General features: G+C 33.9%; 1 protein-coding gene across 4 annotated transcripts in view; it reads right to left on the reverse strand.

Annotated features, from left to right (window-relative positions):
- Positions 1-690: 690 nt before the first annotated feature.
- USP32 (ubiquitin specific peptidase 32) overlaps positions 691-21148 on the reverse strand; it is a 242267-nt gene continuing 221809 nt past the window's right edge. For 3 of the 4 annotated variants that reach the window (XM_051994085.1, XM_051994084.1, XM_051994087.1), the window contains 7 exons: positions 17393-17479; positions 16436-16556; positions 6008-6199; positions 4715-5006; positions 3873-4297; positions 3341-3433; positions 691-2993 (listed from right to left, as the gene is read on the reverse strand). In XM_051994085.1, the coding sequence (XP_051850045.1) occupies positions 2820-2993; positions 3341-3433; positions 3873-4297; positions 4715-5006; positions 6008-6199; positions 16436-16556; positions 17393-17479 (1384 nt within the window). In that variant the 3' untranslated portion in view covers positions 691-2819. The remainder of the gene's footprint in view (positions 2994-3340; positions 3434-3872; positions 4298-4714; positions 5007-6007; positions 6200-16435; positions 16557-17392; positions 17480-21148) is intronic. The other variant, XM_051994086.1, reaches the window with a different exon arrangement.

Raw genomic sequence — 21148 nt, forward strand, 5'->3', positions numbered from 1 at the left:
CCTGTGGCAGGTCTGGTGCTTACAGAAGTGACAATTGCCACTAACAATTTAGAAAAGTATTGGACATGTAAATATGGAATATTTATATGCCTATTTCATATGTGTTTGACATGTATGCTTCATGGAATTCCATTTATATGCTTTTTTTTTTTTCACAATTACAGAAATATGTGTTTTTTAAGCTATCTCTCAGACTACCCTCTGCCCCCAGTTTTAAGCTATTTTAAACATTTATGAAAATGAGTTTTCCCCTGCCACAATTCATCTTCTGGAGAATAAGCCCCATGAGGGTAGGGGGTCTAGGTTTTACTCTTCTTTGTATCTCCTCTACCACATCCTAAGCATAGTATATAGCACACAGCCATTCAGAACTATCTTTTGATGGCATGGAGCTGGCTGAATGGGCTTCAGCTCTGATGAAATCAGTTGAGATATTCTATTCGACTCTAGTCTCTCTGTTTTTCTTCTGACATTTGCCGAGAGGAGAGCAGACCTTTTCTTGGCATCTTGTTCTACTCCTAGTACAATTCTTTAGGAGTGGCTTACTAGGGGACTCAGCATTGACTCAAAATGCCAGACAGCTATTATAATAGCTTCATAATGGAATATTAACACATGGTCACAGAAGAGAAAGGTCTTAGGTGATTTTCTACTTACACTCCAATAACTATAAAAAAAGCTACATAAAAGTGCATCCACAGTATTTAATTTGTTGTAATAATAGTTACAGATAAACAGGTTCACTCCATATACAATTACTGATGCTTTTTTATACAGTTCATATTTCAATACCATCAACACTATTTTATTTACACTGTATTTATGTACATTGACATCTTTCTAAAGTCAGTGCATTGTCAATAAGTTTTATACAGTAATTTACAAAGTGAATGTAATTAATATTAATAGTTAATTTAATAAAATTTTGCTAATTCATGAATTAATTTAATTAAAAAATAATTACAACCAATATAACAAATACAGATCAAATAACATTAGTAGATTGTGCTACCTGCTTAAATAAAACGTTGGTAAGGAAATTATTGAAAAAATTTTTTTTAAATTTTTCATGGAGCTTGTCCAAGTAGGAATAGACAAAATTTCTGTGTACTGAAAGTTCTGAAAAAAGAAAGTCTGTATTTTGTTTTATTTCACCAGCCTCCTAAATCTTGTTGTTCACTTACCTAACTTATTAAAACAAAATTTCAACCTGAATTGGTAAGATTATCTTTTGAAATGACACAATTTTTCCAATCCTTATGGGAAAAAAGATTGCAGGCAGATTAAGATAATGTTGTAAAATGCACAAAAGGGAAACTGTATATTAACTAGTCTCAGAAATTAGAACACAAATGTTGATCACATCAATAATTATTCTCCACTTTTAAGGAAGGGTGATGGAATTTGGTAGTGTTTTGATTAATGGCAATCAACATATCAGGATTAAGTCAAACAAGGGAAGGCTGGAAAAAATAAAACATTTGCTTCAAATATATTTAAAAACATCAACACTGGAAAAAATGTTAAAATGCTGTCTCAAATAAATAATGAACATGTCTTTCTTCCAGTCCTGAATAATTAAAGAAACAATGAAGACCAAGGGAGCCAAAAATACTATGACTAGTAAATATAAAATTTAAAAAACCCTAAAAATTGACAAATGCCAAAATAGGTACAGCAATTTTTTACTTTATAAAGGAAATTATGGAAATCAATGGAAAATTTATTCTATTCCAAATGCTAAATGATAAAAACATAGTCACCAATTTCATGAGAATTATCTAGAATCTATCAATGTTTCGGTATTGTGTTGTTTTTAAATTTCATAGCAGGGAACAAAAATACTCTCTAGTCACTTTAGAGCCACCAAATATGAGACTTTTGAACATTAAGCTGCATGAATTAAGTTTTTTTTTTTAAAGTGCAAAATTAAAATAACATCAATCACAAAAGACAACTTAGCTTTTGACTTTTCTTCCAGGAACCCTCTGTGCAATATGTGCATTTCGAAACAAGATGAAAAATTGCAAACATTCTTTGCAGCCATTAGGAAACAGATGCATGTTGGTATATCCTAAACCAAAGGGCCTCTCTGCCTGGACACATTCCTCACTTGCCTCTTCCTGCACATAGTTACCCAAAAGCACCCAGCCACTGTTTGGAGGTTACACAACTGAGAGGAAATCCTTTCTGGGCAGATCACTACACATTTCTGCCACCAATGATTCAGTTGTGTTCCAAATACAAAAACAAAACAAAAAAGCAAGATAGACATATAAATAGTGGCAAGATGGACTAAAAAAAGTGTCCATACCAGTCACATACCACAAACACCTTTTCATGATCTTGCTTTCTACACCTTGCCAATATAATGGAATAAAACTTCAGGAAAAAGGAGGTAGCAAATCATGTCGTCTCCAGACAACACTACAATTTTTATTTTTTTGTTTTATTCTTATTCTAAGGAGACCTTTTGTATTTTGTTAGGATAACCAGTAAGTAGAGATCTACACTACAAACCAGCTCTTACTTGGTCCTATTTGGCTGGCATGCCAAACCATTCTGTTTACCAGACAATGGCAGCCTCTGTCACTCCCCATCAGAGAACCTGTGAGAGCTTGTAGTGAGATATTCCCAAACAAAAACAGTCTTATCATTATGTTAACAGCTATTTAATTAGGCTTTTCATTTTGTGCTTCAGGGTCACAGGATAAAATAACTATATTTAGCTTGCTTGCTTCAGTGATGCTTTTGACAAATGTCAGCTGCAGAGAGTTGTTTTCCCAATGCCCCCTTGCCTGACAGGAAGAACCACGGGTTTACTGTAACACACAGTACTTTTTGTAATCGGACTCAAAATCTTCATCCATACTACTTGTGTCTGCCATCTTTTTGCCATCGATCTTTGGCAGAAATTGTGCATAGTCCATCCCCTGTTGCTCATAGAAAAGAATGTAGGCAGAGTCAGTATCAATTTCATCTGGGTGGAGTTCCTGAAAAGGAAATAGATATATTCAATAAAAACCCTGAAACCAAACCTGAGACTTGGATTCTTTGGGGAAGAAAGCTTGTTTTCTTTTAATCCACATAACACTTTAGCAAGGTTATCTGCTTTTAAAATGAGTATTTAATTTCTAAGAAGAACATGAAATTATTTAGAAAATATTCTGACTATGGATAAATGTAAAATATAATATTTAAAATAACTCTTCATAGTTAAAACAGGTATATGTATTTTAATAGAAAAAGCTGTTTTAAAAAATAAATTTAAAAAATTCATCATTTTGAGTGTTCCCTGTCCCGTGTTTCTGTCTTCCCACCAAAAATCTGAGACAGTTACCTTGCAGCTACTGTCATTGTAGCAGTACCACTTGTTGTTTGGGTTTTTGGCATAAGTGACATAATGGCCCCCACCCATAATTCCTGAATGGCACTGAAAAAAATAAAGAGAAAAGTGAAAGCATGTTAGAAAGTTATTGTAGCTGAAGTTAAAATTTCTCACCATTATGTGAAATAATGGTCTAGAATCAGTAGGTGTTAAACTGCTTGGTCAACAGACTTTCAGCAGGGAAAGACTTTCTGGGGACCCTCTATTATAGCTATTTGCAATTATTAATCCTTTCATCCCTCCATATTCCCTGCAAATATTATAAAACATTTTGTCTGGGTAAACAACTATCAATTTGGGGTAGAGTGGTAGAGTTTATTTTTTACTTTATATTGTGGATTAAAATCTATATGGCAAAGTATATGAAGAAAAGACAAAACAGAAAACCTTACAGTTCTGAGAAACTTGTATTTTGGAGCTCTCTTTCAGAAGTGCCTAACAAGAATGACCCAAAATCAGGTACCCAATTTCATGGCCCACTTACTGAAATTGCATATAAGTTGTAAATAGGTTTAATACAGACATCTTCTCTTTGGTCATCCATGCTGTCTTCCTCACTGTGGTTTTCCATATGACCGTTGCTGCAGCCATTATTATAGGCATCATGCTCACAAAGGAATCCATTGGCCAAAGTGGCCTCATGATCCTGAAGAGTGAATAACTCAGGTTGACTGCCACTTAGCACATGCCCTCTACTCATGGCCTCTGCCAGCTCAAAAGTCTGGTCAGTGACATTCTCTCTACTGGCATCCAAGTTCTCTTTGCTACTTGAGAGTTTGTTTTTGCTGCCAATTTGGGGCAGCCGGAGCCGCCCTTTGCTCCTTCCTAAAGTCCGTGGGCTGCTGCTGGGGCTGTTATTTTTGCTTGAGGGACAACTGGTCCCATTTTTTCTTGCTAAAGATGGAGAACCTGTAAAAGAGGAGACATTTACACGAATTAATTTATCTACCACAACTAATTCAAGAGCCAGTTCACATTTCTATTTGCAAAGAGGATGATGAAAACACTCAGATTTGCTAAAGAACTTATTTCAATTCTTTCACTCCCATGTTCCTCCAAATTGAGTTAGAGTTATAGAAAGGTAGAAAAATCTTAAGACATAATGGTCCAAAGTTTAGAGAATCTTGAAAATGTTCTGTGTAAGGATGGGCAAGTCTCAATTTAATGTAATAAAACACAAGTCTACACACCTCTTCCTTGCAATTCATTAGACCAAATTCAGGGCAAATATTAAAAGAAAAGCTTACTGATTCCAGGAATCCCACCAAAGTCCACCGAGTGTGTGACTCAAGGAGGTTTTGTTATCTCTGTCACAAATCTCCCTACCTTTTGTGTTACTGTTGATGTTCCCACTGAGTGAGGATGGACTCTTGCTCAGCATATCCCCCTCCCCAGTGGTCCATGTACTCTGGGGATCCACTTTCTTCACTTCTCCCTGAAGAATCCGGGGCTCAGAGAGGTCTTCACCTTGGGGTGTGAGTAGTTTTCGTTGGCACAGAGCTGGATCTCTCGGCACAAGAAAAGCACTGGGGTCAAAACTCTCACGAGGAAATTTAACAATTTTCTGTGATTTTATCCATCGGCCATTCACAAATTGAAATCGCTTTAGGTGAATTATCTGGAGGAAAAACAGCAGAAAGCATCTATATCTAAGGGCTGTGACCAAGGTACTTTTCTAAAAACAAAATTAACAATTTGGAAATTTTGGAAATAACAATTGTTCTTTAAGTATCATAAAACATTAACTACAGTTTTCATTCTACACTAACTTTCATCAAAGAACTTCACTACTCATAACTATAGCACTGAACTTTCTATGGTATATTCACAAGTTATCTTCCACTTAACAAAACAATGTTATTTTTGAGATAATATTTCAAAAACAACTTCAAGACCAAAAAAATTTTTTTAAATATGCACTACTAGATTTATCTAAGAATGCTTTAAAAAAATCCCAACTTCCTTGTATATTAAGAACTGTCATGACTATATTCTTTAAAGATGTGGAAGTCTGGGCTCATAATACCTGTTATCTCATCACTCAATTTTAAATACTATCGCTAAAGTGAAAAACAGAAACACATATACATCTTTTCATGATCCTAGGTCATACACTAAGGGTTTGCAAACATAATTCATAGGGCCAGTCACAAAATCCCTTACGTAAGCCTTTACAAGCTGGTTCTTCCTGTGGAAGAAAAAAGATCCTAGTGCACCCCTGAAGTGCATTTTTGTTTTGGGAATTGAAAAAACAGGTTTCAAACTGTAAGTGCAAAATACAATTTTGATAACAGAAGAAAGAAATAGTAGATGTGAAGATTTTCTTTTATTCCTCTATAACTTGGTTTCAAAAAATGTCAACTCTTTCATTTGCAGAAATATTGTTTGGATTATAAGCTTCTTAAGAGCCAAGACTATGCTTCACCCAGCTTTACATTATCCACAATAACTTGCACAATACTTTTAATCAAAGAAGATTCAAGCAGATATTTGCTGAATGAATAAATGAACAAGTACTACTTCAGTAGTAGTCAAAGTACAAAGCTTTCTTTTCAAGTTGAGTGAAAATGGTCACCAGATATGCTCATTGCTTATGTTGTATTTAGACCAAGAACATACCAGAATTGGGGGGAGTCTCCAAAGATCCAGCTTTTTGGTGGCCAAGCAGTGGGTTTTGCACTTAGAACAGTAATACATCTCATTCTCTCCCAACTCCTCTTCGTTTGTGAAGGCACACAGACAGTTGTCCAGGTTGATGGGCTCTGCTTGTGCTCTCCGGCTCTGCTCCACACTCTCATGTTCTTCCACAATCTAGATGGAAATAGGTCATTAAAAGATTGGATCAGTGTGTTTGTGTGTAGGATGTCAGTGCTCACTTACAATCATGATCATAGGTACAAAACTGACTGTACTCTTTGATCCAGTGATCCTATTCACTAGAGCATCCTAACAATGTTATCAGAAAGGGAAAGGGGTGGGGTGGGGGGGAACCCTGTCTGTACATAAATATTTATTTAGGTTTTATTTATAATAATATGGTAAAATTTGGAAATAGTCTAGATGTTCAATAATTGGGAAATGGATGAATTGTGGTACATTGCTGTAATGGAATATTACTATCCCAAAATTGACATAAAGAAATTAATTTAACAAAATGAAAATTCTTATAAGAAGTAATACAAAGTAAAAAAAACAAAAACAAAAACAAACAAAAAAAGAACCCAAATCAGAACATTAACCATAACTATTTAAAAAAGACATCAACAGGGGCAGCTAGGGATAGAGAGCACCAGCCCTTAAGTCAGGAGAACCTGAGTTCAAATCTGGCCTCATACACTAAACACCTCCTAGTTGTATGACCCTGGCAAGTCACTTAACCCCAATTGTCTCAGCTTAAAAAAAAAAAAAAAAGATAGCAACAAAATCTAATAAATACAAAATAAAAAAGACTGGTAGAAAACATAGAAACAATTGATAGTACTTTTATTAATTTTTTTTTCTTTTCATATATACATGAATTTTTTTTTGTTGTTGTTCTTTTAGTAAACTAAAGAGTTTGTTCTATGAAAAAGACAAAAAAAGAGAGTTGGGGGAGAGAATACTAGAGTTCAAATTAGGAAAACGTGAATTAAAATTCTGCCTCATTCTATTCTAGCAATGTAACTACTTAACCTATTCCAGCCTCAGTATTTTCATCTGTAAAAATGGAGAAAATAGCATGTACCTAATCAAATGAGATCACATATATCATCGAATGATAAATATATACGTGTTTTGTAAGCCTTCAAGTGCTATATGACTTCTAATATTATTATTATTAATAAATATTAAACTAAACTTGATTCACACTTAATATCTGCTACTAAGAGAGAATGAAGTAGGTGGATTGCTTGAATTTGCAGTAGGATTAAATTTAATGAAAGAAGAAGGGAAGGAAGGAAGGGAGGAAAAAGGGAAAGGAAAAAGAAAGGAAGGAAGGAAGGGAAGAAGGAAAGAAGGAAGGAAAGGAGGGAGGGAGGAAGGAACAGGAAAGGACAGAAGTTTCCTTCTATTTTCATAGGTTAAATATGAGATAGATTTTAATTCTGGAATGTGAAGTAGATCAATGTATGCTATAGGTTCTTTAGAAGCAAGAGAGCGAATATATCATAGATTTACAAATATCAGACTCAGGATATACATATAAATACATATATATATATATATATATATACATATATATTTCAATACATATTATATCTACATCTATCTATCAGGAAAAGAGATAGATAAGATTACAAGAGAAAGAGGGGTCTACCAAAGCATTAAGCCCTAAAGAAAATGCTTCACTTGTACATTTATACCATGTACTAGGGGGGTTATTATAGAGCATTTTTTCATGTAACTATAGATGACTTTAATTTCATTATCTGAAAATTATATTCAAATTCTTTAACTATTTATCAATTGAGGAATGACTTGTAATTTTATAAATTTGACACAGTCCTTTATATATTTTAGAAATAATACCTCTATCAGAAACACTGATTAAAATTTTTTCCCCAGCTTTGTACTTCCCTTTTAATCTTGTTTCTGTTGGTTTTATTTGTTCAAAACCTTTTTAATTCAATATAATTGACGTTGTCCATTTCATAACGTTCTCTAGTTCTTTGGTCATAAATTTCTCCCTTCTCCAAAGATCTGAGAAGTAAACTATCCCTTGCTCTCCAAATTTGTTTATGGTATCATTCTTTACACCCAAATCATGGACTCCTTTTGACCTTATTCTGGTATGAGGTGTGAGATGTAGGTCTATACCAAGTTTCTGAGACATTATTTTCCAGTTTTCTTAGCAATTTTGGTGAAAAATAAGTTCTTATCTCAGAAGCTGGAGTTTGGGGGTTTATCAAATACTAGATTACTATAGTCATTGATTATTGTGTCATATGTATCTAAACTATTCCACTGATCCACAATTTTATTTTTTTAGCCAATTCCAAATGGTTTTGATGAGTGGTGTTTCATAATATAGTTTTAGCCTTGGTACTGTCAGGTCATTATCCTTCATATTTTTTTTTTCATTAATTCATTGATATTCTTGACCTTTTATTCTTCCCATATGAATTCTGTTATTATTTTCTCTAGCTTTATAAGACAACTTTGTGGCAGTTTGGTATGGTGCTGAATCAATTTAGGTAGCATTGTCATTTTTATTATATTAGTTCAGCCTATTCATGAGCAATTGATACTTTTCCAATAGTTTAGATCTGACTTTATTTGTGAGAAATGTTATGTAATTGTGTTCATATAGTTCCTGGATTTGTCTTAGTAGGTTGACACCCAAATATTTTGTCTAGAGTTATTTTAAATGGAATTTCTCTTTCTATTTCTTGCTGCTTGGCTTTGTCAGTAATATATTGAAATACTAATGATTTATATGGGTTTATTTTATGTCCTGTAACTTTGCTAAAGCTTTTAATTATTTCAAGTAAGTTTTTAGATGATTCTCTAAGTATATCATCATACCATCTGCAAAGAGTTAATAGTTTTATCTTCATTACCTATTTTAATTCTTTTAATTCTCTTATTGCTAAAGCTATAATTTCTAGTACAATATTGATAACAGTGATGGGCACCATTGTTTCACCCCTGATCTTATTGGGAATATATCCAGCTTCTTAGGGTATTATTATAACACTACGTGAAATGTTGCTGGTGCTCATCTCCCATGTGGGATAAGAAATTGTGATAAAATGGACAAAAAACACACTGAGAAATCAAAATTATTCTTGTTGAGGAGTTCTCCAGTCATATCAGTTCAAACCTTAGAAACCTTGTTAACCATCAAGTCATGTTGGTTTGCATGTTTGTAAGGGAGAGAGAAAGGATAGATATTTATTGATAGAGAAGAAAGAAAAGACAAACATTTTATTTATTCTTTCCCTATATGTGATTGTCACTTGATGAACAAGCATCATCTAAATTGAGAAACAAGTGAAGTTCCAGAGTAAAAATAATAGTACTTCTACCAAATAACCATAAAGATCCTTGTGCCCTAAGGGCTGAGCCCAAAGTCCTGTAGAAAATGACTTTTTTTTTTCTTAGAAAGTTCATATACATGTGGCATATTACCATGTTACCTTATAACTGCTCCTATCTGTGTTTTTTTTTTTTAAAGATTACATCTTTTATTGCTTTATTCACAAAGGCCCATATTTTCCTTCTTTTTGAAGTCTTTGATGAGAATTTTCTGTAAATATGAAGCCCAAATACTGGCCCTCTGTCCTTATTTACAAACTTACAAGATTTAGACAGTTTTGGATGGAATGTATTCTTCCTCTAAGAATCTTACTTAAAATCAAAGGAAACTTGAATCACAGGAAATGGTCCCTTTATGAAATAACTTATCAAAAAGGGGAATTTCGAAAGAGAAAAAATTTTAAGAAAAATTTGACAATATGGATATAGATTTTAAGAGCTATTCTTTTATGAACATCAAAGGCTTTCATCATCTTTTGAGATGTTCATTCTTCAGAAAAGGCTAAATTTTTCAAAAAACTACCGCCAACTAAAAGTTCCCAGTTAATGTCTAAGGAAAGCATAAACAATGGAAATTCTTACGTACTCTTTGTTGATGTAAGGGGAGCTACTTTCTTCTTTTAAAAATGAGTATCAGATATAGTTTGCTTTCTCCCATTCCCAGATGTGTATATGTGTAGATAGAGAGATAAATAGACAGAGCTATATCTACAGGTATATAGATATACAGAGCTTCAATAGGAACTTTAAAATGCAAACAAAACAATTCAAGAGAAATCTTAAAACACAGTACTTTGAAATGCAAATAAAAGAATTCAAGAGAAAATTCAAAACAAATTATGAGCAGTTGGAAATAGCTGTATGATGTAGTGCTAATGTAATCTTCAGAATTTTAATATCTTTGAAGGATATTAAGAAAGTTAAAAAGACATGTGTTTGTTTAGATTTAAGTTTTTTTAAGAAGAGAAAAGGGGTGGTGGTAGAGCGATACAAGGAATATACAAATATAGAAAGAAAAAAAAGAGAAGCCGCATATATAAACATGTTGGAAGTGGTAAATTGAGCAGGCATCAAATGAATCTATTTATTTATATCACATTTATCAAGCCTAGCCTTTATGATTTATGCTAAACTCAAGAAGAATATTGATTTTCCTATTTTTACTGTTTATAGTCTTTTTAATATGCACTTTGTACCTAGACAGATAGCTAGTTGAAGCATGGAATACCTAATTTAGAGTCTTATCCTGATACAAACTGGCTGTGTCCCTGAGCAAGCATTTAGCCTTTCAGTGTTCTACACAACTCAATTAACAATAGAAGTTGCATAGAACATGCTGATTTGCAGTGGTATAAAAAGTTCCCTCCCCTGGAAATTCCCTATGCTAATGAAATCATAGATGCAGTCACTATCAATCCTATGCAGTTAGATGGAGATAGGGAAGGAATAAGATTGGAAAAACATGCATATATTTATCTGGAAATTCCTACATGATAAATCATTTTGGGCACATATTCTAACACTGGATCTTCCACTGTCATGTGGAGGCTCTCTCCAACGTGTCATCTAGCTGGCCCTAAACCACTTGTTTAATAAGAGCAAAGAGGTTCATCTGATGCCTGCTCCCTTTACCCCTTCCAATATGTTTATATATGTTTCTTCTCATTTTCTTCTTTCTATATTTGTATATTCCTTGTATCAACCCACCACCACCTCTTTTCCCTTCTTAAAAACTTCAAATCTAAACAAACACATGTCTTTTTAACTTTCTTAATATCTGTTGAAGACATTAAAATTCTGAAAGTTAGTTAGCACTACATCATACAATTACTTCCAACTGCTCATAATTTACGTTTTGAGATTTCTCTTGAATTCTTTTTTTTTTTTTCATTTTAAAGTTCCTATTGAAGCTCAGCTCTTTTCACTAGCAATGTTTGAAAGTCCTCTATACCATTTAAAATCCATTCCCTTCCTCTTCCCATAGCAGTAATATTAAATTCTGAAGGGTAAATTAATTTTAGTTGTAAATTTCTAATAGAATGGGGTAAATTATCTTACAGAAAAGAAGTGCAAAAGTACTTTTACAGGGGAAGGAAAGATGGGGGCTGGGGAGGTGAGCAGTGCTGGAACCTCAGGGTTAACTGGAATTGACTCAAAAAGGGAGTAACACACATAATTCAGCGTGGTATACAAATATATCTTATACTAGAGGGGAGTAAAGGGGAGAACTGATAGAAGGGAGGGCAGATTTGGAGAGGCAGAGGAAGAGAAAAATAAAAAGGAAAGGGAGGGTGAGAAAGAGAGAAAAGAGAGAAAGAGAGAAAAGGGGAATGAGAAAAATAGTACGGAGAGAAATATAGTTAGTAATCATAACTTTGAATGTGAATAGGATGAACTCACCCATAAATTAATTTAGATAGTAAAGTTGATTTAGAACTAGAATTCTATAATATGTTGTTTACAAGAAAAATACTTGAAGCAGAGATAAAAAGAGTAAAGGTAAGGGGGGCTAGAAAAGCACAATCTATTATGCATCAATTGAAGTAAAAAAAAGCAGGGGTAGACAAAGCAAAGGCAAAAAGTAGATCTAATTAAAAGAAATAAGGAAAATATATCTTGCTAAAAGGCATCACAGATAATGAAGTACAACATTTATGCACCAAATGGTATAGTATCCAAATTCTTAAAGGTTGTAAGCCTCTATCTTTTGCCTTTTGGAATGGTTTGTTCCAAGCTTTCCCCTCATTTTTAGAAGATGCTAGGCTTATATGAGCCTGACTGCATAATTTGATCCTGATTAATATGAATAATTTATCCTTTGAATTGTCTGAATTATTTGAATTTACAATATTTGAAGTTATAATTATATGTAAAACATGGTAATGGGTTCCAGGTCAAAAACTAGTGTGATTAATATAACTTCTTGAAGTTTAAGTATTTTGAGCATGATAAATAAGTGCTGATTTTCATTAAAATCCCCTTCAAGATTATTTCCTTAATAAAAGTGTTAAGCAATTCTTGGACACAATCTAGGTTTCTTTCTTGGTAATGTATGTTCTGGAAGGCATTTTCCTCCCTCCCTCCTCCCCCTCAGAATAAGCCTGTTTTAACCATATTAAAAATGTGTTGATTACTATATTAATCTTTTTTCTATTATTTTCTTTAAAACATTAGGATATTTAGTGTCTGTGATTTATCTCTACTTGCTATCTCTGTGATAATTATAATATTATGCAAATGAATTTGATTTTTAAAGTGATGAAACCTACCAATTCTTGTAGAAAAGTTGTTCACTGCCTCAAATAAACTTGAACTATTGCTGAGTGCTCTAGGAGCAGTCTTTTTGTTTACAATCCTCAATCTATACAGCTAAAAAAAAATCCTCCATTTCTGATAATTATCTTCAAATCACAAAAAATTGATGCAATTTTGTCTTTGATTTCATGTGCATGTTTTACACTATAGATTCAGGCATTCCAATATCTCATCATTTACTATGATTCCTTTCGTGCCATCCAATTATTACAAATTTTTGTTCCAATGAAATTACAACTTTCTTCTTTTTTGTTCTGGCAATGTTTCCTTCTCAAGTATTCTTCCTTTTGTCCATTCTGTTAAGGGTTCATTTAAAAGAAAAAAGTTACAACCACTGTTGGTAACATGGTATGCCATAGCACATCACATCTAAACATGACAATAAGCAAATGCTGAGTGGGGCAGCTAGGTGGTGTGGGCAGCTAGATGGTGCAGTGGATAGAGCACCAGCCCTGAAGTTAGGAGGACCTGGGTTCAAATCTAGCTTCAGATACTTAACACTGTGTGAGCCTAGGTAAGTCACTTACCAAGTCACCCAATTGCCTCAACAAAAAAAAAAAAAAAAAAAAAAAAGAAAAGAAAAAAGCAAATGCTGACTGATGAGATATCAGTATATTAAAACCCTTGACTAGTTCAAAATGTATTATATTAATTGAAATTTAGGCTTCAATTAAATGTGACCTATTATCATTTTATAATTTTCTTGAAATTGAATTTTGCATCATTAGATGCAACATTAATCATGTTGACTTAGTTGTAGTTTCTTGGTATCTGAAATCCTTTCTGGATATTTGTGACATGTTTTTACTGTGAAATGAAAATTTTTTGGATATGATATTCTTGAAACTTTTCCTTTTGGAGTTTCTTCCAGGAAGTGATTGATGGATTCCTTCTGTTGTCATTTTGCTCTTGGTTCTAATGGATCTGAGCAGTTTTCAGTTATGATTTCTTGAAAGATTAGTACACAGACTATTTCTTTAAAATGACAATTTTTAGGATTGTTCAAAGATTTTTTTCTAATTAAATTTTTTCAGTTAATTTTTTTCTTCTTACATATTACCCAAATGAAAAAAAAAGAAAAACAAAACTCTTAAAACAAATATGTACAATCAAGCAAGAATCCAATGACTTTTAGATTCTTTCTCCTTGATTTCTTAATAAGGGTCAGTTGTTTCTGATTTCAGATAGCTTTCATTTTCTTCTATTTTTCAGTATTTTGATTTGTGCTAATATTTACTTCAGTCACTGATTTGTTTGCTCTTCTCAAGGAGTCTATTACTTGGATAAAGTTTACCAGTTTCTGTTATAAGCTATATATATCTGCCTTCCAATTCTATTTGAGGTGTTTATTTATTTATTTATTTTTTATCTTTTGCTTCATTTGTTCTAAGTATTCATGTAGTTCTTGTTGAAAATCCATTCTCCCTTCTCCCCAACTCCCCATGCCACCTTCCCCCCAGAATCTCAGCTTGTTATTGTTATAACAGAAGCATCTCCTTTTGTTTGAGATGTTGGAGCATTTCTGGATTTACAACAATTCTTTAGAATGTCTTTCAAGCCTCAGTTCCTGAACTGGGGATTTGTGCAAGGGCCAAGCTCTGTTTCCATCTATGCTTTAATTGGAGTGATCAGCACTTTATCACTTGATTTCCTATTCTGATCTTTGTGCCTCCTAGGGTTAGGCTCCATATGGATTTTTTGCATGCTTCAGGACCATTTTTGGCATTTCTGGCCAGTGGACTAGGGATCATGGAGCTCAGGACTAACCTTGTTTGAACAGTGCTGCTCCAGTGGTTTCAAAGTTTCTAGTTATGAGTTTCAAACTACTCTGAGGTTTTCTCTGAGAAGCTTCCACTCCTGCTACCTCAGAATACTTGTCTTGAAAGCTACTAGTATTTCTGATCTTGCTTGGAAGCTTGTATTTTTCAGGGTGTATGTGGCTGGGGTGCAAGCAATTTGCTGGAGGTCCCTCTCCTCTTATCAGCTTCTGGCTGATTTTTTGCATAGCTCTTGGAATGAAGAATTTCCTATAATTTTTCATTACTTTTCTAATTCATCATTTGCAGATGCAATTCATCAGAATGGGGAAGAAGTGCTATAACTCTCAGCTATGTTTTAATGAAGTGAGTCAAATTTATAACGAGAAGGAAGGAATGTTATTTTTTCAAATCAAGCTTTGAAGTTATTACAATAAGTGTTAAGAGGTTTGATTCCTGCAACTGCTGACAACCTAAATCTTCCAAGATGTTGTACAGCCAAGAAACTGAACCACCAGAAGTAAATGAACACTACCTGTCCAAATATCCACATTTCTTCTATCTAGTTCCCTAGGTATTCGATAATGTAAGAACAATAATAGCCTTTCAACAAGGTGGACTACTAGACTACCAGGTTCAAAGCTGATAGAACTTTTCAATTCTCAGGAACATAAAATGGATTTCAATAAAACATGATTAACCACCTTCCACAAAAGCTTGACCTACTAACCAAACTTAGAGAATTGAATTGGAGAAACAGTTAATGAAAACACCTTGCAAACATGAACATAGACATAATCACTTTACACGAATAAAAGAGGTAACAGTCCCACTGTATCACATAGGGGATATTGTATTCACTTATGGCTATGATGGCTTAAAAAGGACAATGATAAGCCAGAAATTGTCAAAAGGTGGATAACCAGTATGGTGAAAGGTGTTAGGTATATGATCAGCTGAAGGTACTAGGCATGTTTAGCTTAGAGAAGACTAATTATACTGTAAATCAAAGATGCCAATTATAGCTTGCACACAAATGAATTAAGTGCCTTTTAGTTATCAAAAACTGCAGTTTCATGCTGGCTCTTAACCAATAGACAAAAGGTATTTGCAACCCAAAGTTTTGATTGTGGAATTTCTTTTTATTATTATCCATAATGTTAATGGCCAATTATAACTTTTCAAGTACTATAGCAGATGACAGAAAACCTCAGATGGCACAAAGCCTGAGTACTATTCAGGGAATCATTTGTAGAGGGCTGAAACTCTGAATCAGACAAGAGAGCACGTAAGTTTATCTATTCAATATGAGACAATGGCTTTATTAGCATATATTTGGATGATGGCTCTCCTCACCATTGGTGCTTGCTGAATGTTTGGTAGTAAGATAATGGTAGGCAAAGATTGGAGGGGGAGGGAGAGAAGTCAGAGACACTTGGTGGCAGGAGGAGGAGGAGAGAGGCTGGAGACTTCGGACTCCAGAATCCAGGAGACACCTTTGGCAAGCTGCGTGGCAGCTTGCCTGCCTCTTTCACTTCTCCCCCTAAAGACCAAGGACTTTGAAATTTATCCTGACTCTGGCTGACCCTGAGGCCCTCCAGGGAGCTAGACTGTACTTTATAATCATTGACTCTCTTTCTTGTCCTAAGATGGTACAAAAGAATGGCACAATGTAGAAAGAAAAGAGATATAATCTCAAAGCTAATAAAAATACTTTTAAGAATTAGACCTTACTGGGGCAGCTAGGTGGCACAGTGGATAAAGCACCAGCCCTGAAGTCAGGAGGATCTGAGTTCAAATCCAGCCTCAAGATACTTAACACTTTCTAGCTGTGTGACCCTGGGCAAGTCACTTAACCCCAATTGCCTCACCAAAAAAAAAAAAAAAAAAAAAAAAAAAAAGAAAAGAAAAGGCTTATAAAGTATTAAGAAGACTCTGTCTAGTATTTTGTTCTTACCCGTTCCTGTGATGTTTGGTAGCGAAGGTGAAGAGCTGTTGGGTCCCAATCCACAGCAATATATGCATTTCCAATGAAAGCTCTGTCTTCAGCACAATCAATTTTACAGCCTCGGCAAAATCTAAAGATAAATAAAAATTTAATGAAAAAAAATTGCAAAGAAATAGTTCAGGTTTTAAAGGTTTGTCTTCTGTCTCTATACTTTTTTTCCTTTGTAATTTGTTAATAATAGTCTCAACAGAATGTTGACAATTATAAAATAATTTTACATTGGACTAACAAAATATGTAGCAATCATTTGGTAAGCCAAATAAAAATGTGAAATCTAAGAAAAGCAAATGGGGGCACAATTAAATTGGAATACTGAAACTAAACAACCTTGAAGCAAACTTTACATTCTGCTACTTAATTCTCTGAACCAGGAGGATTTACTTAGTATAAGCAATACTGTTTTATAAACATGGAAATAGATATATCAACATGTGTACCTAATATAGTTAAAAACAGAGTCAGGGGCTAAATTATAGTCTCTGCTTACTAGAATACCTGGAATTGCTAATACATAACAAGATGATATCTACATAACAAGGTAATTTTCTTGTTTACAAGTTTAATTTTTGGATTTTCTTTGACTTAGCATCATTAAAACAATCCCTTTACATCCTACCCATATAAGATGTAAAATGAAATGTGTCTTAGTAACAATATTATTTGCTAAATTAACATGAGCTTGAGAATCAAAAGTAAAATGGGCTGAACAACTTGGTCACAAAAGCAATCTGTCCCTGCTTAAGATGTCAGCACAGCTTTTAAGGATGAGTTGGTGAGTGGTCCTTAAGTTAAATTCAAGCTTCTCAATTCTTATCATTACTTCTGAAGCCCTAAAACCTATTAAAAAGTGACCTGACGTGGCCATTTTGCATTTCCTTTCATTGGATAGTAGGAGGGACAATTTACCTGTACCATGGACACCAAGCACAGGAGTTTCCATCCTTCTGCACAACTCTTAGTGTGAATGGATACTGATACCCCATGCTGTCATCACTAAAACAGAACACACATACACACATAACATAAGAACTATTCTGATTTTCTGCCCAACTCCTATCTTTCCTTAAACTAAGACTTAGAAAAAGCAAGAAGCCTCCTTTAACCCTATTAAAGTAGTAGGGTATGGCATTCAAGGTCATTCAATGAAGCTCACTCCAATCTAACAATTACTTAATGCCCATGGAACTGTAATACAGTTCTAGTTATAATTGATGGTGAGATTATAATGTTTGTTTTATGTTAGCTTAGCAGGCCAGCCACATTAGGCTGTAACAATGTCCAAGGCAGTCTAGGCAAATATTATATAATGAATCAATCACCCAGTCCTACAGCAATCATTCTATCAAGACAGATTAAATTCACATTAAAACAAAGTCCTTTTGACAAGGGTTATGAAACATGATAGAAAAATGGAAATTCAGTTATTTTTTTAAGATTCTTGTTAACTCTTTATATTCAGAAGTCATTCTGTTATAAATGGCAAGGAAAGTTTTTACTTATTACTACTGTGTATTCCTCTTAAAGTTTTGTAGGTATATGTCGCAGTTACATATAGAGTGGAGTTAATTCTAGTGTAATTTTGGAGCAAGCAAGGCCACTTGCAATATTGAAGCTGGTTTGTTCTTTGCCTGCTTTACTGATATCCAAACATAATAGCCCCCTTTTCTGGTGATGAGAATGGAGTCCTGTTAAAATTGGACAACTCGAGTACTAGGCCTGGTGTACTTCATAGCTCCATAATAGAAGTGGCTGAAGTGTACCCTGCTGTATAAAGACAAAATCATATACGGCACTCTGACCAAAACATGATATTGAGGATGAATAGAACTAAATTCCAGTCCTTGTTCTGGTTCTAAATCCTATGAGACCACAAATAAATCACAAATACTGCCACAAGGAGATCAGAAATTTTCATCTCTAATAATAATACAGCTGTCATTCTAATTTTTAGGGCAATCTTCAAAATAAAATGGTGATGGAAAAGTCATACTAGACTATCAGTTTCACTAACTTATTTACTGACTAACAGTTTCACTAACTTATTTACTTTCTCCATCATACAGGAAATAAAGTAGATAAATATCAAAACACTTTTAAAGATGCATATCAAATAAATTTTTACTTTTGCTTGCCTATTTCATCATCTGATAAAGGCATATTTATAGCAGCAAATTTTACACCACAGCCTGTAGCAGAGAGAAATGAGAAGAGAGCCAAGAGGAAACAATTGGGTTTTAAAGCAATTCTAAATTTAAAGCAATTTATTCCAAAGTGGGTAGTTAGTTCTCTTTGAAGAATCATTAAATTTCCTTGAAAGATATTCCAAGCAGGTACAGATGAGTCAAAATATCAAGGGGCCAACTAAATTGAATTTCTTTGTTCAGGTAAATCAGTCTCTTATCAAGTTATTTCCTTATAGAGGTAGCAAAATTGGCAATTAGGAAGTATGCTGATTTCTAGCTTATTTATTTATTTATTCATTCACTCATTCATTCATTCATTCATTCATTTATTTATTGCCATTATCCCATTTTTCTTTCTTAATCTATATATCAAATAAATATTAAATTTTTTTTTCCCCTCCAGATATCTCTTCTATTGATAGATATAATTCTGGATATGCCTATTTTCTTCTTTAAGAACTTTAATTAGTGAGCCCTTCCCTAACAGATCTTGGCCATTAGTAATCTTTTAGACCTCAAAGTATAGAAGCTATTAAAGTAATTTAAGAACCAGTAGTAGATATCTGAAGATTTTATCAATATAAAGTTAATTTAGAGTTGGAAGAGACCTTAGAAACCATCTAGGTTAGGAGTTCTTGATATTTTTTGTGATGTTATGTAACTCTTTGGCAGTCTATGAATCCCTTCTGAGAATAATGTTTTTAAATGCATATATAATTCATAAAATGAAAAGGAAATAAATTATTCTACATATACTTATCAAACCTTTTTTTTTTGTTGTTGTTGAAAACTCATGGACCTCAAGTTAAGAACTCTTGATCCAGTACAATCCTCTCATTTCACCGGTGTGAGAACTGAGGTGTAGAAAAACAGATAACCTATCTGAGATCCCATAGGGTAAATACTACAGCCAGGAATGAACTCCCCACAAACATAAGGGAATCCTTGGTAATACCAAAAGTGCAAATTACAACTCTCCACTAATTCCCAAGCTGGGGGAAAAAAGAAAACAATGAACTAGTCACTTTCCAATGGTCTAGGGAACAATGGGGTTTGCCTAAATTTGGAGTTGTACACAATATCAAGTTGTATGTGTTGGTGATTGCCCCTTTCCCACCTTCCCCATTCCCCTCCATATTTCTTAAAGGGACCCACTACTAGTTAGATTGTAGGACAGGATAGAAATGGTATGTGATTACATGAAAAATAAAGGCCTCATTGGGCAGGTAGGTGGTGCAGTGGACAGAGTACTAGTCTTGAAGTCAGGGGGACCTGAGGTACAAAATGTACTGGTCTCAGACACTTAACATTTCCTACCTGTGTAGGTAGCCCTGGCAAGTCACTTAACCCCAATTGCCTCAACAACAACAACAACAACAACAACAACAACAACAACAAAAAAGACCTCAGAGACATGCATGGTCCAGCAAAACAAATGGCCACATTGGCCATGCCTGAAAATATATGTCAGTATCTGTATTCATCAGCTCTCTGGCAGAAGGTGAAAAGCGTATTTCATCTTCGGTTCTCTAGACTTATGGTTTATAGTTGCATTGACTAGTGTCCTAAAATCTTCCAAAGTTGTTTTTCTCAATGATATTGTCATTTATATAAATTGTTTTCCTAATTCTGCTCATTTTTATTCTGATGTTCATAGCAGTTTTCTCAGTTTTCTCTGAAAATATCCATTCTGTCATTTCTTATGGCATAAAATCATAATTTTTTTAAAACTATTCCCCCAATTAGGATACTTGTCTCAGTTTCTAAATTTTGGCAATTAAAAGAAATTTTTCCTACGTGTTTCATCTTGGGGCTAGAGAGAGGCCTATTAAAAATACAGCTAGGTCAAAGTGTATGCACAGTTTAGTAACTATTTTGGAGGCAGAGTTAAGTGATTTGCCCAGAATAAAGTGTTTGATGCCATATATGAATTAAAATTCCTCTGACTCCAGGATCAGTGCTTTATCTACTGTGCCCTAATTTAGTAATTTTTGAGGCTAAGGGTCCAAATTGTTTTCCAGAGTGGCTGGGATCAATTCACTGCTCTACCAACTGTGTATAAATGTATTTGTTTTTCTACAGCGTCTCTAACACATCATTTTCCTTTTGCCAATTTTAGGATTGTGAGGGTAAAAACTCAAAAATGTTTTAATTTGCATTTCTATAATTAATGGTGATTTAGAATATTTTTATATGGTTAATGATATCTTGGGTTTTTTCTCTGAAAACTGACTATTCACATTCTTTGATCTTTGATCTTATAGAATAACTCTTAGTTCTTATAAGTTTTAAGCAATTCCTTAGATAATATAATCATAAGATCTTTATCAAAAAAACCTCCTGCAAATATTCCTGCTGTTCCACCCTCAAACTCCTCCCCTCATTTACCTGTTTCCCATCTAATTGTAACTATATTAATTTGTATAATTTTATAACAGACAATCAAAACAGATCATGTGGTTTTATGTGATCCTCTTTT

Source organism: Antechinus flavipes, chromosome 4 (assembly GCF_016432865.1).
Source record: "Antechinus flavipes isolate AdamAnt ecotype Samford, QLD, Australia chromosome 4, AdamAnt_v2, whole genome shotgun sequence".
NCBI classification, from domain to species: domain Eukaryota; kingdom Metazoa; phylum Chordata; class Mammalia; order Dasyuromorphia; family Dasyuridae; genus Antechinus; species Antechinus flavipes.